At 57.8% G+C, this 17,138-nt stretch overlaps 1 protein-coding gene across 9 annotated transcripts in view; it reads right to left on the bottom strand.

The window, feature by feature from the left end:
• The window catches only part of ABR (ABR activator of RhoGEF and GTPase), a 178,540-nt gene that overhangs the window by 9,860 nt on the left and 151,542 nt on the right, over positions 1-17,138 (bottom strand). For 8 of the 9 annotated variants that reach the window (XM_045984558.1, XM_045984560.1, XM_045984559.1 and 5 more), the window contains 2 exons: positions 1,014-1,073; positions 634-743 (listed from right to left, as the gene is read on the bottom strand). In XM_045984558.1, coding sequence (XP_045840514.1) covers positions 634-743; positions 1,014-1,073 — 170 coding nt within the window. Of the gene's footprint in view, positions 1-633; positions 744-1,013; positions 1,074-12,930; positions 13,286-17,138 lie in introns of those variants that run through there. The other variant, XM_045984566.1, reaches the window with a different exon arrangement.

Below are 17,138 nucleotides of genomic sequence, written 5' to 3'. Positions count from 1 at the left end.
GAGGGCCTCCCCTCCCTGGCTACCCCAAGCCCCCACTTCTCCCGCACACCCGGGCCTCTGATGTCAGGGTTGGGGCTGCAGAGAGGACTAAGAGGCCGTGCCAGCCCACCCTACCAAGCAGCCCAAGGCCGGCCTGTTGCAGGATGGCAAGGGACAAAGGCAGGAGAAGGTTTGGGAGACAAGTGCAAAGATGCTGAGACGAGAATGTTCCTTAGAAGGCAGATCTCAGCTTCAAATGCTATGTGGGGCTGAGCCGTAGACCCCTGAGGGAGGTGGCCGAGGTCCTGGAGACCCAGGCCGTGGAGGGGGCGGTGGGGAGTGGAGGGGCAGCCCCTCCTGGATTCCTGCTGGTCGTGGCCAAACCTCAGTGTGCGCCTACGTCATCAGAGCATCTCACTGACCGCAAGAAGCTGACGGCCCGGGACGCTCACAGGTCATCTTCTGGTGTTTAATGCTGGCTTGCTGACTTCTGAAGCATGCGTGAGACGGAGGCCTACGTCTGCGGGCCACTTTGGGCCTCCGAACTGGCCAGCCCTGACTACGGAGCCGGTGGGGGGCGGGGGGTGACCCGCTAGGGGTCCAGGGAGGGACCCCAGTGCTAATGCCACCACTCACGTGCCCCAGGGGACCTACTTAGTCACTACGCTGATCTTCACGCCAAAGACACCAGTCTGCTTTTTCGACGGGGTCCTCTTCAGGCTCATGTCCCGGCTGGTGAACTTCATGGAGAATTCCACTTTGATCTGGTTGGGGGTGAGGCAGGCACAAATCCCCCAGGGTATGAGCGCCTGAGGAGGGCCTCTGAAACATGGGTCCCCTCCCCAGCACAGCCGACCAGTGCTGCCTCTCCCACCCAGGGCTCCCTGCAACACCTACAGGGTGGCAGTGGGAAGGGTGCGGGCACAGGGGACATGAGAGGGACTGGGTTGAGGGAACGGGGCAAGACAGCGCCCCCGAGGACAGCAGCCGGGGGCCCGCCCACCATGCGAACATTTCCCGTCTCCCCAGCTCACCCCGTTCATCTCAATCACATCTGTGTGCCAGTTCTTGGTCTCCACAGTCTGGGGATCCAACTGCAGAGAAAGGAGGAAAGAGAACGTGAGATGGGGAGCGCAGAGGAGGCATCCCTCACAGGGGACGGAACAGGACTCTGCTCCTGTGACTCAGTGGCCTGCGACTGTTTTTCCTTGCGCACCCACACAGTGATTTTGAAAAATGATGCATCGCCCAGCACATTTGCGACTCGACATCTGAATATTTCCAAGGCAAGTTTAAAGAACTGCAAAGGCTATAGCTTCCAGGATAATGTAAATATTTACATCTTAAAATAAAACTGTGACATCATTCTTTTCAATGTATTCAGTGGGATCCAATTACCACAGCGATCTGCTACCCACCATCATTCATGAGGAAAATACAAGCTCTCCTTTCCCTTGCAGACACCCTGCATTGTTTCTTTTTTCTCCCAAAGAATTTTGTCCTAGTTTGTATTTTTCTATCTTAAGGGTTTTATTCATCACCCTATTAGATTTTGCTTCAACAAAAATATCTGTACAGGGGTGCCTGGATGGCTCTGTTGGTTAAGCATCTGCCTTCGGCTTAGGTCATGATCGCGGGGTGGGCGCTAGGCTCCTTGCTTAGTGGGAGTTTACTGCTCTCTCTACCTGCCTCTCCCCCTGCTTTTGTGTGTATGCTCTCTCTCTGACAAATACATAAATAAAATCTAAAAAAAAAAAAAAAAAAAAACTTAAAGAATCTGCCTATCCTCCCAAGCAGATTTATTAAAAAAAAAAAAAAAAAAAACACTTAAAATTATCTGTACAAATGGCAATGAAACATTTCCTGAGACCACAAGGGTCCAAATATTCAACATGTTTGAGTTACTACAGCGACTGACAGCACGTGATAAAAACACTAACCAGCATGTTACAAATAAGTATTAATAAATATTCAGTAGAAAGGTACCACTTTGGAGGACTTATGTCTCTTCACGAGGTGGACAGAACACTTTTTCTGTTTTAATTCGTGTACTGTTTTTTGCTAGGGTAGAACTGGGTGCAGCCTTACTATGCTTGTGGCTTGCTGGTTCTTTTTTTTAAGGTGGTTATTTTCTTAGAAATCTCTACACCCGATGTGGGGCTCAAACTCATGACCCCAAATCACAGGCTCCATCACCTGAGCCAGGCAGGTGCCCCTGGTTTTGATTTTAAACATGAAGAGGGTGAAACATCTTGTTCCTGAAAGTTAACTAGATGGGGCTGTTTTATTATAGCAATGTTACAGGATTCTCAAAACTCTTTCCTTCTCCTTTGCCTTAAATTGCATAAATACCGATTAGCAAAATTTATTTTTATTATTTTTTAAGAAGATTTTATTTATCTGGCTGAGAGAGAGAGAGAGGGAGCACACAGTCGGGGGAGCGGCAGTCAGAAGGAGAAGCAGGCTCTCCGCTGAGCAGGGAGCCCAAAGCAGGGCTCGATCCTAGGACCCTGGGATCATGACCTAAGCCAAACGCAGATGCTTAACCGACTAAGCCACCCAGGCACCCCCAGCAAAATTCATTTTCAATGATCTCTCAGCTGACAATGTCCATCAGTTTTGTGGAAAGCAAAGAGCTGGAAAGCACCTGACTCATGAACGGATTTGGAACTTGGCCATCAGCATCTTCTACCTTCTCCACACCCACACCCACATTTCGAGAGGCCCTGCTGTTGGCAAGCGGGAGGCCCTGGCGCCCCGGGCCATGTTCCACAGCGAGCCTTGGGCTCCCCCGCAGAGGAAGTGAGCTGAAGGCAGAAAGCCCTTCCCAGGCACATCACTTGCAGCCAGTGGCACCTATGGGAGTTGGGAGTCTGCAAACTGATTCTCTTCCCAACCCCCCGACCTCCCAGCCCAGAGCGCGTGCACCAGTGTGAACACCACTGTTCCAGCAGGCCCACAGCACGGAGGAGCAGGGTCTGGTCAGCCCAGGGTGGGTTGGGCCCTGGGGCTTCCTACAGCTTGAGCTAAGTCCTTTTGCACCTTCCATCCGCACACCCGCTGGGCATGGGTGGCAGGGAGCTCTGGGGTCTGCATTTGGCCTAGGCCCAGCCTCCACGAGTCGCTTCCCTGCCCGGACGAAGGGTGCAATTGAGGAGGACACTGAGGGAGAGCAGTGTGGATGGGACCCAGTAACCCCATGTGCCCCACTCTGCCCCAGCGCCTCCTCTGCACACAAGGGAAGCACATGGGACTCACCAGCCTGGCTGTGGTCCAGCCTCACTATTCCAGAAGCCTTGGGGCCAAGTGTCCCAAGGGTCCCAAAGGAAGCCCCTGAAATGTCCCTCCCCCAAAACTTTTTCTGTCCCAAAACCTCACCAGGTCTGTGGCACGGACTGTCCCTTAGGCACCCCTTCACCTAACCCCCCTCCCGAGACCTGGTGCCTCCAAGTAGCTGCCATGGCCTAAGCCAGGGATTCCTCCCCAGGTCCTGGAGTGGTGTCTGGGCACAGCCAAGTGGGAAAGGGCAAGGATTGAGACTCAGGCCTATGTAGGTCCAAATGTCTGCTCTTCCACTCAACTGTGTGAATTTGGGCAAGTCACTTAAACTTCCCTGAACTTCAGCTTCCTCACTGGGGCATCCATACCACCTCATAATCCCAGAACGAATGTATTCTGAGCATTTCCGAGGAGTCCGGCATCAAGACAAACCTTTCACGTAGGTTATCTAAATCATGGTCACAAGGTACATGGTAACAAGGCTGTGAGGTCTAGCCTTTTCACACTCCCATTTTACAGACGAGAACACTGAGGCTTAATGAGACTAAGGAACTTGCCCAATGCCACCATCTAGGAGGTGAGGCGCTTCCTGGCGTGCTGAAACGCTGTCCCTCTGCAGCCGGCTGGCACCCTCCCATCGGCCTGAGGCCAGGGCTGAGGAAGGTGGCACTTCCATGTTTTACCGTGAGTCTCCCCCACTGCCGTCTCCCAGATTCCCCTAGTGGGTGCTTGAGGGAGGCCTGCCTAGCCCCTTGTGCCCCGGCCATAAAGCTCTGTCTCCCAGCAGACCAGCAGCCTCCAGAAACCAAGGCTATTTTCAGGACGTCACTTAAGTACAGAGAAGGGAGGGCGAGGAGTGGAGAGGGACATGGCACATTTTCCGGAGAAATGCTGCTGCCTGAGCGGCTGTGGCTATTTATAACCCCTGGGAAATGTGGACTCTGCTATTTCCTGATTAGATTAGTGCCGGGGGCGGAAGAGCCAGCCCCCAGGATGTCAGTGGATAGAGCACCTGACCGCTGACCTCCGAGTCCCAGCAGATAGGTGCCAACCCCCGGCCCTGGGCAGCGGGTACCGAGGCCAGGCCAGATCGCGCAAGAGAGGCAGACAGATGCAGCTGCGAAGGGCCAGGCTGGGGGAGATCCCCAGGGGGCCCCTCCTTCACCCCACAGGTAAGACACACACAGCTGGCTCTTCCTCAAGGTGGGGCACGGGCAGGAGACAGAAAGGAGCCATAGGACATCCTAGAGAAAGTTCTGGGTGGGCCATACACTGCCTGCCACCAAGAGCGTCTCAGTTATGTTCCGTCTGCCTTCGCCTTTAGACTCACGTTCAGCCCTCTGCAAGGAGACACAGCTGACCTCAGGGACTGATGTCCACATGAGAACCGCCCGGTGTCCGCAACGAAATCCTGAGGCCACGGAAGGAGACGGAGATGCAGGCTCTCAGAGCGCTTCCCCAGCATCGCGTCGAGGACAGGAAAGCCCAGTGGCCTCGCAGGCCGGTGGGGGCACCTCGTTCCTTCAGGAAAGTCCCGAGGGGTCCTTAGGCCTACGTCCTTCCTCCCAGCCCATTTGTCACCAGCGCATCTCCTTCCCTCTAGCTCGAGGGCTGTTCGTGGCCACCTCCCGGTGCCTGGGGTTTCCGAGGCACCAGTGAGTCTGGGGTCCCCATTCTCGCTCCCCGGGGTAGATGACATGGTCCACGCTCAAACCTGGGTCCTTCCGAGGGTAGAGCCACAGCCTTCCCTCTGCCCTATACTCCTGCAGCCACGCAGCTTGCCTGAAAGCCTTCTGGTAATTTTTGCCACTGCCCTTCCCACACGCGCTCGCACGGGCCCGTGGTGGCACCGCCCCGTCTATGGGCAGCTATGGTCCCAGTGGTCAGGGAAGCACAAAGCAGGCCGCAGTGCATTACTTCGGGACGTAACACGGGGGCTCCCAGGCCTCCGCTTCCCCTCCCTCCCCCAAAAGCCTCTTGGCACTGGGCGCCTTCCCTCAGAACCTCACTCTGTCATTTCCCCAGTGCAGGCCTGAGGCCCCCAGGAGCCCACTGACCCCTGACCTCCCATCCCTGGCTTCCTGAATCCGGGACCTGGCATCCTGGGCCTGACCGGGGAGGTGGCATGGACTTCTCTCAAAGCCAGAGTAGTTTCTAGGGCTAATAAAAACAAAGTGCTTAACAACGAGGGCAAGAAATCCAGTGTGCTGGAGCTGTCGCCCTCAGAGGTGAACGGGGTGCTGAAGGGAAGGCAGAGATGGCTGGCCGTGTTTATGGGGGTGCCTGCCAGAGGCTGAGTGTGGGGCTGTGGAGACCAGGCCCTGAGCCAGGTGTCCCGTCTGACGGGGGTACATTTCCTGGGGCTCCCAGGCCAGTGGCCAGGGTGTCGGTACTGGGCTGGCTTTTTCCTGCCCTTCCCCGAGTATGTCCATATACTCTGGGCTGGGTCCCCTTGGGACACCAAACCCAGTCTGTCATTGGGACAGACCACAAGCGTGAGAGGCATGGGAGGGCTGGCAACAGGGGGACTAGGGAGCTGCCAAGGCCTGCCTCTCCTCCCTCTTGGGAAGGGTACGGGAGGATTCCGTCAACGTGGCTGCTCAGAGAGAAACTCCTAGAGAGGGAGGGTGGGGTGGGAGGGGGATGCCAGGGCCCACGCCAGGCTTCCAGCTCAGCAGCCGGGCCAGGGGAGACCACAGTCAGGCCATTTTCCCAGAGGCTGGCTCCCCCACGATTAGGCCAAGCAAGCTTGGCCCCTCCAGCCCTTACCCTGCAGGGTCAGGTGCCCTCTCCCAGGGCGGCTGCACGAGGGGCTTGTGCTGACTCTGTAGGCGAAACACCGGGATCCTGCCTCCCCTCCTCCAACCCCCCCTCCCCCCGACTTTGAAGTTCTCAGAGGCCCACATATGGAAAGGGTTTAGCCGTTCTGAATGAGGCTTTTATTGAAGTCAGGTTAGCCTCACAGCACCCACTGTGACCTGCCTTCCCTAGCGCTAGTTCCACATTCCAGAGCCCCAGTCTGCCCTGTGCCTGCCACACTTTTAGTCCTTGCACTTTTAGTCCTTAGTCCCAAAGCCAGGCGCATCCCTCCCGGAGCCCCAGGACCCTGTCTTCCTTGGGGCCGGCCGGCACCCCACTGCCTTCTCTGTTCCACGCAGCCTGGACAACTATGCCCCCGAACCAGGCCTCACACAAACAGCCAGAAAGCTGCCAAGCCTCAGCTCAGGGCCATATTGGGGGCAGCAGGGCAAAGAAGGGAGGGTCACTCTGGCTGGGCCCAAAGCAACCCAGAGGAAGCCCAGAGCAGCCTTGCCTCCAAAGTCGGGAGTGGAAGGCCGGCCTAGGGAGCACGGTGGGCTCTGCGGCCTCCCTTTGGCCTTGAGAGTGCTTTGATGAGCATTGTGCAAGTCCTCCTCTGAAGCTGACCTCATCCTCCCTGCCCAGGCCAGGAACGCAGTCTGGGCACAGAGCCTGTTCTTGAGAATGAGCGGCACTGGCGAGGCCACTGCCCGTGCCCGCTCTGAGGGGCCTCCCGGTGGGCTCCAGCCCTTGCCCTAGACAGCACCGGAAGTAAGCGCTCATTTCTCTAACAGTGTGCTTGGCGGGAAGGCGCCCCATGCAGGGCACCCCACCCCAACCCCAACAGGCTCCAGGAGCACCCAGACAACCGGGAAGCCGAGGAACAGCCCCAGGCCCCCACGGGGCTCTGACCCTCCACCCCGGCAGGGCAGCCTGCAGGTTGTCACTCTGGGTCACTCTCTGAGCCTTAGTTTCCACATGTGAAATGGAGTAGATAATAACAGCTCCTCACGGCACAGGCTGAGAATGAGTCTGGTCCTCAGCCAGGGCTCCAAACCCAGCAGCATCAGTAAAACCGGCAGCATCACTAAAACACGGGTCAAGCTTCCCCGTGGCTTCCTGCCGCACTTCCATTAGAAGCCGAGCATCTCTCTCCCCAGCTGCCTCTCCCCCCCGCCCCCCCCGCTCCGTATAGGGTGCCCTTCTCCCCTGTCCCGTGGCCTCTGTCTCCTGAAGACGCCGCGCCCACCCCACCAGCCACAGGGTTTCCCCCTTGCCAGTTCCTCTGCCTGGAATGTACTGTTTTGGATCTTTCCAGAATCTTTTTTTTTTTAATTAATTAATGTATTTATTTGAGAGAAGGAGAGAGGGTGCAGCAGGGATGCAGAGGGGCAGAGGGAGGGAGAAGGGGTTGAAAGAGAGAGAGAGATTCTTAAGCAGACCGCGTGCTGAGCAAGGAGCCCAACACAGGGCTCGATTCGACCACCTTGAGATCACGACCCAAGCCGAAACCAAGAGATGGACGTACAACCGACTGGGGCCACCCAGGCGCTCCCAGAATCCTTCTTACCATTTAAGTCTTAGTTCAAAATTACCTCTTCCAGCAAGGCCTCTCCCTCCCCATTACTCTCTAACCCATTACCCAAGTTTATGTTCTTCCCAGCACTTGTCTAGCCTGTAATGATCTTATTTGTTGCCTGACTCCTAAGGACAGAAAGTTCCGTGAGATTAAGGGCTCTTTGTCTTCCGCCTCTGGGGTGCCCAGTATATTCAGGGAAGGTGTCCATCAATATTCAGGGACCAAATGAATGAAACGGGATGTGGAGGATAGAGAGAATAATGCCTTCCCACCAAGGCTCCTTCGGGACAGGGGTCAAGAGGCCCCACGTTCCTGCTCACCTCTCCTCTCCCATGTCCAGTGAATGGCTGGCCTGGGCCCAGGGGCAGCCCTGTGACCTCTCCCACCCAGACTTCCCCAGTGTGTTGAGAGTTTAAGGCTTAGGAACAGGACTCTTGAGCCATGGCCAACATCACCCTATGAGCTTGATCTAGGAGATCATCCTGTCAGCTCCTTCAAGATCCTGATGCCAGAGAACTAGAAAGGGGAAGAGAGCTGCCCAAGGTCACACAGCCAGTAAAGACAGCAGACTTGGGGTTGGAAAAAGAGGCCTCTTGAGTGCTACGAGCTCAGCCGAGTCTCCAGCACCCTGTGCCACATAAGCCCAAGGGGTGGGGTGCCCCACAGAGGCCGCCGGAGCATGAAGAAGGCTTCAGGCACGTGATGGGGTGTGGAGCTGTGGCTGTCACGGCTCTGGCTGGGCCCATCTGAGGCATCAGCCTTGGCAGGGATCACTGTCCCAGACAGAGACGGTTCTAGCTCCTGGCTGAGGCATCGCCACGGCGTTACGGTGCCCTCCTGACCTCTCTATAGGAGAATCCCAAGGGCAGCTCTCACGGTGGCCTCCCATCTCTCCAGGCTCACCCCGGGGACAAAGGACAATGAGGCCTTGATCTAAGGCTCACTGGGATTCTGCACTGGCTCTGGTTCCTCCCAGGGAATGGGCATGCAGGTTCCAGACGTGAGGGAATGTGTGTTCCTCTAGGAGCTAGGGAACTGGCAGAGCACACATACCCCTCCTGTCCCCAACACTATCTGCTTGGGAAAAAGAAGCTGAAATAGTACCTGGTGACCGGCTCCTGACAATTTGGGTAGCTGGCAAGGCCACTCGGCAGAGGGCTGGGCCTTTCCAGACTTGTGCTCCCTCGTCAATGTCTGGCAACCGCCCCAAACTAGCACCTGCAGAAGTTTCTGGGCTCTTTCCAAAATGTCTGCCCTCCTGGGCCTCACTGCTTCTGGAAACTCCTGTTAACACTGAGCTCTCGCAGCTTTGGCTTTTCGGAAACCACCTTGGTTGGCAGGCTGGGCTCCCCCCGGTCCAGGGCCATCTAAAAGCTGGGGCACCAAGCCCAGCGTGGCTGCCTGGCCAAGCCACCTGCGGACCACAGAGATGCCAGAGAGGGCCAATGCCCTTTCCAACCTCCCCAGGTGCAAAGAAACAGAACCCTGCCAGGTGCACTTAGAGCAGGGGTCCCTGAGCTGAGATCTGTGACCCTACCGAAAGCAGCATTCAATTTGTGCATGTGGGTGGCTCCGTGTCTGCACGGGGCTCCATGACCTCTGGCAGACTCTCAGAGTTGTGGATTCCTGCTGTGTGGAATTGAACAGGCCCCTTGGGAGTCAGCTTAGTAGAGAAGTAGGGGCACTGGTGGTCAGAAGACCGCCCGTGTGGTACCAGGAGAAGTAAGGTCCTCTCCCTCTAGGGAGTAAGCAAGTGCTGCGAGAAGCTTTGAGAAGCTTCGTGGCTGGGGAAATGCTGGGAGGTTGCTCTGCTCCCCGCCCCATCCCAACTCTCCAGCCAGCCTGGTCATAGTCCTGGCTCTCCCAGACGCCCAGGGGGAAATGGGCGGGCTGCAGGGGTCTCCAGCCCAAGGGAGAGGGGCTACCGTCCCTTTCCTAGAGCTGAGGGATAGCTAAAGGGGCATGAGTGGGCGTGTGGATGGTTAAGATAGGGACAGGGGTCCCTTCCCCCCAACAGATTAGGCTGACAGGGGTAGGACAGGGGGAAAGGGGCAGGGCAGAGTGGGAACAGCCAGGGCAAGACACAGGTCTACTGTGTAAGGTTTCAAGATCTTTCTTGATGCCTGGAGCTAGATTATGAAATAAAGTTAATGAGCCCAAGACAAATCTACATCTGATAGCCCAGCGCCCTTGTACCCTCAATGCCTCGAACAGCCAGCGAATGGCTGCGTGAGCCTGGGAGGTGTACACAAGGTTTGCGTACCTGGTGCTACCTGTTACGAAGAACGGTCAAGTTCAGTGGCAGGCTCTGGGAGGGGCTAGGAGCTGTCCTGTGGTCGCAACTGAGACAGCAAAGAAAGGGACCCTCCTGAGTCCTAAGGTTCCTCAGACAAGTGGCCCAAAGGGGGCTCCCCATCCTGTCTTTCCTCAGGTAACACCTCTGACTCTCCCCAGAGACAGAGGAAAGCAGACCCCGTCACAGAGCAGTGGGTATCCCTGAACTCTGTGGTTCAGCAACAAACACTTCCATTTACCTTGCCGGCCTCTAGCATCTGGACAGAAGTTCTTCTGAGGCAGGGAATTCTCAGCCCCATGTGGCAAACCCTCAAGCCGAAACAAGGTCATCAAGAACTGTCCTCCACTCTCCCACCCACTCCTCTGGACCCTGCCAGTCCAGCCTGAGTTCCCACCTCCAGGAACCCCCACCCCAAATGCTTCTGGCTTGGCCTCTGCCTTACGTTGTGTGTGTGTGTGTGGGGGGGGGTTTACAAGGGGTCCTGCCAGCCTCTCTGTGGCTCCCCCAAGTGACCCCATTACAACCTTTGGATACTTCAGGGAGTGGGGGATGGGACTCCTCCTACAGCCTCTCAGGTGCCACCTCAGGATCTAGAAGCAGGTGGGAAGGCAGGAAGATCAGGCACCGAGCCTAGTCTCCGTCAGTGTGATCTGAAGCAGAAAGTTGAAACGTACAAAATGAAGGGAAAGGAAAGTAGAATGTGTAGTGCCGAGAGCGCTGGCAGAACCCGCAAACCCAGTGCCACGTGTCTCCTCTGCTCAATGCTCGCACAGCAGACCAACTGCCAAGTCAGAGGCCGGAATGAGGCTTTAGCCCCAGAATCTCCTTGGGGACAAGAACCAACCCAAACACAGCTCCCTGAGACCTGCAACTGCAGACTCCTGGGGCCAGGGACCCCCCCCCCCCCCGGGTTAATATGAGGACTCTTCCATCTGAACAGCTTCTTCTGCCCCAGCATGGAGTCCCCGATGAGTCACAGACACCCCTTTAGGGCGACGGGAGTAGGAGGCCCACAGGTGTCCTGGCATCCATTCACGGGAGACCCTTCCTGCCAGGCTGGGCGGTCCCCAGCACCCTTCCCCCACACCCCCTAAGCCTCTGCCTGGTCCCAGCCCGCTGGCTGGCAGAGAGCCCTCCGCACTGACAAAAAAATAGGTTAATGCAGCTGAGGAAAGAAGGGAAGCGGGCAGCAGGCCCAGCCCCACGAGTCTGTCTGCTTGCCTGCTAGCCTGGGCACAGTGAGGCGGCCACAGCGGGATGCATGACCGCGCCAGCATAGAGACCCTTGTATCTGTGAGGTGGACACACTCTGTCACACAGCAAGAGCTAGGGCACCCCACTGCCAGAGCACCCCTGTGGCTGCACGCATAGCGGACGGCTCCACAGGCCAGCACCTGGCCGGCCCCCGCCACCCTTGCCCACGGGCACCATCAGACTAGGAGAAGCGAGAGACCACCAGAGGCGTGGCTCTGAAGCGAATTCTTGGAGGTGCCTGTCATACATGCACAGAAAGTCTGGGATCTGGAGGTTTAAAGACTGCCCCCCTACTTGTCAGGCCCCTCCAAGAAGGGTTAGGTAAATTGGAAAGGCTTTGCTTGGCTGGCAGAGGGCCGGGAGACCGCGGGGTCCGTTTCTCACCGGCCTTGAGGTTTGGGAATGGACTGGTGTCTGCTGGCCTCAGCAGGGGCTGGGAGGGGAGGGGATGCAGGGAAGGGCCGGCCCTGTGCCGCCAGGCACAGACAGCTGCCTCAGCACAGAGGGGCTCCGGTAGCAGCTGAGACCAGCAGGGCCTGGAGAGCCTGGTCCCCGGGGATGCCGAAGGTGACCCAGGGGCCAGAGCAGGACAGCTCAAGTTGCTGCCCTGCTGGCACTTTCCAGGACTGATGTCACCTCTGGGAGGTCAAGTATGCCCCACGGGTAGGAGGTGAAACAAGACAAGAAGCCAACGGGCCCAAGCTCACTTCCTCCTGGCAGGTACTGGTTGGCACCGAGCATTTAGCCGGAGGGCTCCCCACTCCTCGGAGCTGCAGGATGGCTTGCAAATCTCCATCAGCCCCATGGAATAGCCACAGCCTCCCATGAGGGATGGGCCTGGCCCCTGCCTGCCAGGACGGGCCCCCTGCGACATCTTGCTCGGGCGGCCAGTTCAGGCTGCAGTTATCTAAGGGTTTACTGTGTTCTAGGGGCCGGGTCTGGTTCTTCCGCGGACACCCGATGCCAGGGCCCGAAGCCAGACCCAAGGCAGGCTGCCCAGACGCAGGACAGTCCACTTCTATCTCCAATTTTCATCCCCACCAAGGTCTGGGGCTACAGGCGGGCCGGGCGGTCTGCCCTGGCTCGGCTCGGGCAGAGCTGCCTGCTGGGTCAGGAAACCCCTGGCACTCTGGTGCCTCGCTGGCATGGGGCCAGCCGTCATCTGGGAGGTCCCCAACTGGGCAGCCCCTCGGAGGCTCAGCCCTCCACCTCGGCAGCACACCACTGCCACATGACCTCCCCCCAACCCCAGGGAAGCAGGAGGCTCACAACCCCGCACAAAGAAGTCTTCCATGGCCAGCGGTGCTGAGCTGCTTCTCCCAGTGTCCCCCCCCCCGTAAAGGGGCAGCCAGCAATGTCCACTGGGCTCAGGAAGGGGGCCTGGTCCGGGCTGGGTGGGGGAGACTGAGACTCAGGAGACCCTTGCTTAACCACTCACATTCCAGCCTGTATAGACTCAGAAAGGAGCCTGGGAGTCCTCTCCCACAGGAGACGACCCCTTTTTCTGAGCTGGGGACAGATGCAGAGAAAGCAGCAGGGGTCAGGGGTGGGTGGCAACAGCATTAATCACTAAATTAAGGCCACTTGGAGCAGACCCACACATACCCCCGTCTCTGTCCTAGGACTCCATGATCAGGCAGGAGCTGGAACGGATCTCCAAGGGAGGGTGGGGGAAACAGAGCACCCCGGCAGTCCCCAGCCCTCCCGCCCTCGGGTCCCCCCGCCCAACCGCCACCGCTAGCACCTTTTGGCGGAGCAGTTTGCTGCGAACCCGGCCCCAAAGCCGGGCGCCTGTGTTGGGGGGCCGCTTGCTCCCCGGCTCCTCCAGCGGATCCAGGCAGCAGCGCTCCAGAGGCTCGCACACCGCCTTCAGGCTGCAGTCCGGCTGTGGCAGGATGTCGGTCATGCCGGCGGCGGCAGAGGCCGGCCCGGACTGCCCCCCAGCCCGCGGCGCCGGCTCCGGGGACCGGGACGCGGGAGAGGCTGCGGGCAGCCCAGCAGCCGAGGTGCTCCGCCGCAGCCGGGAAGACTGAGGGAGCGGGAAGTGCTCACCCCCCAGGCCCGCCCGGACTGTGGTTACTCGAGCCGGGCAGGGAAGCGCATGGTGTGAGGCTCCGCTTTCTCCTCCCTTCCCCGAGACTGCCTCCCAGAGGAGTGCACCGGGGGCGGCCCGCTTCTCCCGCCTGCTGGTCCCCGCTCCGCTTGCGGGGACGCCCCAGTGCGTGCGCCACGGACCGCCCGAGACGGCGCAGGGGACCCGCCCCCACCGAAGGAAGTGACTCAAAGAAGAGGCTGGAGGCTAACACTCCAAAAAACCCAACCGCCGGGTTTTTAACTCTTGGCGGGCTGGGGCTCTGGGCTCACTGACCCTCAGCCAAGTCCTAAATAAAGTTTGACAAGCAGCTAAACACAACCCAGTCCCTTCCCCTCCAAGATCCCCGGTTAACCCCTTCACCACCAGGCTGCTCCCTGGGGGCCAGAGCTGTGTAAGAGAGGCCTAGGAGGAAGCCAGAGGGGGTCTGCAGGGACAGGAACTGCGGTGGGCCCTCTGGCAACCGCCCCTGTCCCAGGCAAAGGGCCTGCACTGTCCCGGAGCTCTGCTTCCCCTGCTCCCAACTCCTGCCCCAAGGCCCTCCTCAAATGCCAGTTTGGTGACAGCACCAGACACGTGTGGAACGGCACTCACAAACCTCCTCTTGGGAATGTGAAGAATAAAGCAGATCCCCAGTGGGGCAGCCTCCTGGACTGGCCGCTATGGGCTGTCTCCAGGGACATGAGCCAAAAGCCAAGAATGACACCAGTTACAAATGCCCAGCGAGAGGTGCCTCTTACCCAGCCACTTTTAATCACGGCCCTGTGCACCTCACCCGTTAAGCCCAATGCAGGCTGTGCCACTGGGGGCAGAGGACATCCAGTGGCAAAGAGGCAATCAGCCCCTGGGTCGGGCCTGGGTGTGGCTCAGAAGACGTCTCAGAAGAGAAGAAAGACCTTGCTCCTGATGCTCAAGTTGGGAAAGCAGTCTAACCAGAGTGAGATGTGAAGCTTCTGGTTAGAGTCTGGGGTCTGGGGTAAAGAGAAAGGCCTGAACCCCAGACAATTAGGTAAAGAGAAAGGCCTGAACCCCAGGCAGTTAGGTCACACAAACCCCAGAGGCACCCAGGGCATCACATGACGTACCGCTAGGCTCAGCAACATGTCCACGGGACCACCCATGAACCAGGTCCCATGCAGAGAGCTTTCAGATATCCAGTTCATTTAAGGCGCACAACTTTGGTGATGCTTGGCTTATGGTCTCCGTTTTCGGGTTTGGAGGACTTGGGCTTGGGGAGGTCAAGTTCTAGCCTGAGGTCAGGCCACCGCAGCCAGGGAGTGATAGGTCTCTTCCGCAGCTAGGGGTGCGCATGCATCTGGGCCTCGCTCAAGTGAGGCTTGATAGCCGAGATAGCCGAGACCGGGTCACGGTAAGAGCTGCCCTTAACGAGCACTCACGGAGCGACGGGTACCATGCTCAACCTCCACACACATTAACTCACTTAATGCTCACCCCACCTTATGAAGGAAGTCCCAGCAGCCCCATTTTCCATTCGAGGGAATGAAGGAGACTGAGAAATGCAACATCCTGCCCAAGGTCATGCTGGGCTGGGCCACAAAGTCTGGCCCATAGCACAACCGTGAGATCCTGGTATGGCAGGCTCTGGTCCCACGCCGCCCCTGCCTGGCTGGTGGAGGTGGGGTCCTGGAGCTCTGCTGGGCTCTGAATGGGGAGGGGTCCCTGCAAGGTGGCTGGGCCAGCTCCACACCTGCTTCTACACGGTGCAGACAGGCCTGGGCTGCCAAGGCTGCATAGAGCCTCCTCATACCTGGGCCGAAGTTGCCCAAACCAACGGCAGTTAGACAGGCTTGGCCCATAAGACTTTGCCCAGTACTCCGAGGCGGAGTTCCCCACCTGCCTCTCCCAGCACTAGCACTAGGGGCTACCTCTGAAGACGGTCACCCTCCAGTCCCTTAAGGGGCCAGGCAGCCTCCCCACCTTGGCTGTCACAAAACCCCTTTCCTTGGGAAGGCTTGGCTCACTCCTACAACCTTCACTTCTCCAACTCATTCATTTCATTCAAGAGCCACTGACTAAGGGCCCGACTCTGTGTCTGACCCTGGGTGGAGGCTGAGGAATCACAGACACGAAACCAAAGCCTGTGCTTTGTCATAAAACTGACAGCCCAAGAGGAGAGCAAGACATAGGCTTAAATACCTCTTAACAGGAAGCGTTCATGCACTTGGGACATAGCAGGTGGGTACCTGCCGTGTGCCTACCCAGATGGACAAAACATCATCTTTGCTTCAAGAAACCCAGCCTTAAGCTGTAAGAACACACAGATAAAGTGCAATGACAGTTGAGAGAAAGGAGACGAAATTTCTAGCCAGAGGAACCACAGAAGGCTTCCTGGAAGAGGAGGGAATGGCATGGGCCTTAAGAGCTATGGAAAAAGGCCATCCACCCTGGCTTTTTTCTGCATTCCTCTGGCTAACGTGCAACGGCTGGTTGTGTAACTGGCTGGTCAGGGGCCATTATAATTGCTGACCATGTCAGTGTGCTTGGCACCACCAGCTGGCCTACTTCAAAACTGGCCCTGTGCTGGCTTGCTAAGGTTCTCCCCCTTCTATCTGGATCATACGCTACAGGGTGTATTGGGGGAATGCATTGCAAGGTGTGCCCCCCACCCCCACTGAGTGTGTGGGAGGAGGGCAGTACAGATCCTGTTCCCAAAGCCTTGTGCTTGTCTGTCTTAGGAAGCCCAGGCTCAATACTTGTCTGGGTAAAGCAAGCTCCGACTGGGTGAAAGCTGGCCAACCGTCTCCATGGTGACATAGCGCCTCAGCAGATGGGTAGCTGAGTTGGAAGGCTCTTCCCTTGAGATGTTCATCTTTCCCTGCCTCCCTGTGGGCTGGGGCTCTCTCTGGGACAACACAGATTTGCCTGCTTTTCCCTCCGCCTGACTCACTCCCTCCTGGAATCAACGGTCTAGGAGCAGGCTGCCGGGGGGCAGTGTGTGTGTGTGTGTGGGGGGGGGGTGTTGGGCAAGACAAATGTTCCCTGTCAGTTCCTCAAAAGCGAAGGTCTGAATTCTGGTCCTTCCCAGCCCATGGTGAATCCTTCCACATCTTTGCTGGACAGGCTAGGCTCGGGCTGTCCTGACCACCCAGGAAGGGAGCACATCGCCCCCTGTCTCTGTCTGTCCCTTCCATCCAGCCACACCTGGCAGGACCTGCCTCCAAGGACATGCAAGCCCTCCCCCCCCACCCTCTTCTGCATAAACAGACGGGAAGGCCCACGTGAACAGACGCTGTCTTTGGAATTAAAAACATTCCTAGTAGACGGTCCTGTCCTCCCGCATTCCTGCCACCCCACCCCCCTACCCCCTGGGCTCTCTGCAGGAGGAATGAGAAGGGCCACCCTTGGGGAGATGCAGGGTCCCGGGTTCTACTTAGAGAGGAGTATATACCCAGGCCGGCTGGGTCCGGGCACCCAGCCACAGCTGGGGCTGAGGCAAAATCAGGTTAAAGTGATCAGCAGCAGCATCACTGCAGGAAAAAAGGTCAGCAGGGAATATATGCAGCCTGAGCTGTGTGGGTGGGAGAGGCAGGGACTGCCACCAGTGCTGCCTTGGTGACAGCTGGGGGTGGGGACAGCTTCCAGGCAAATCCTCCAGCCTGTGAACACAAGGAGGAAGGTTCTTTCTCGGAAGGTTCTTTCTCAGAACTTTGGGATGCTGCTGCCACTTTCTGGAGTGACCTCCTTTTTCCCACTGGAATGACTTTTGTCTTCTCCCCAGCCTAGACTGGAACACTGATTCCCTCTCCCCGTCCTCTAGCCAAATGACCCGAAATCAGGAAAGGGGGTTTCTGCGCAGCCAATTGGACCAACTGGACCAGGCACTGCAGTGCACAGCCTGG

The sequence above is a fragment of the Meles meles genome, chromosome 18 (assembly GCF_922984935.1).
Source record: "Meles meles chromosome 18, mMelMel3.1 paternal haplotype, whole genome shotgun sequence".
In the NCBI taxonomy this organism is placed as follows: Eukaryota; Metazoa; Chordata; class Mammalia; order Carnivora; family Mustelidae; genus Meles; species Meles meles.
The sequence above is the reverse complement of the archived record's forward strand: the minus strand, read 5'-3'. Positions and strand labels throughout refer to the sequence as shown.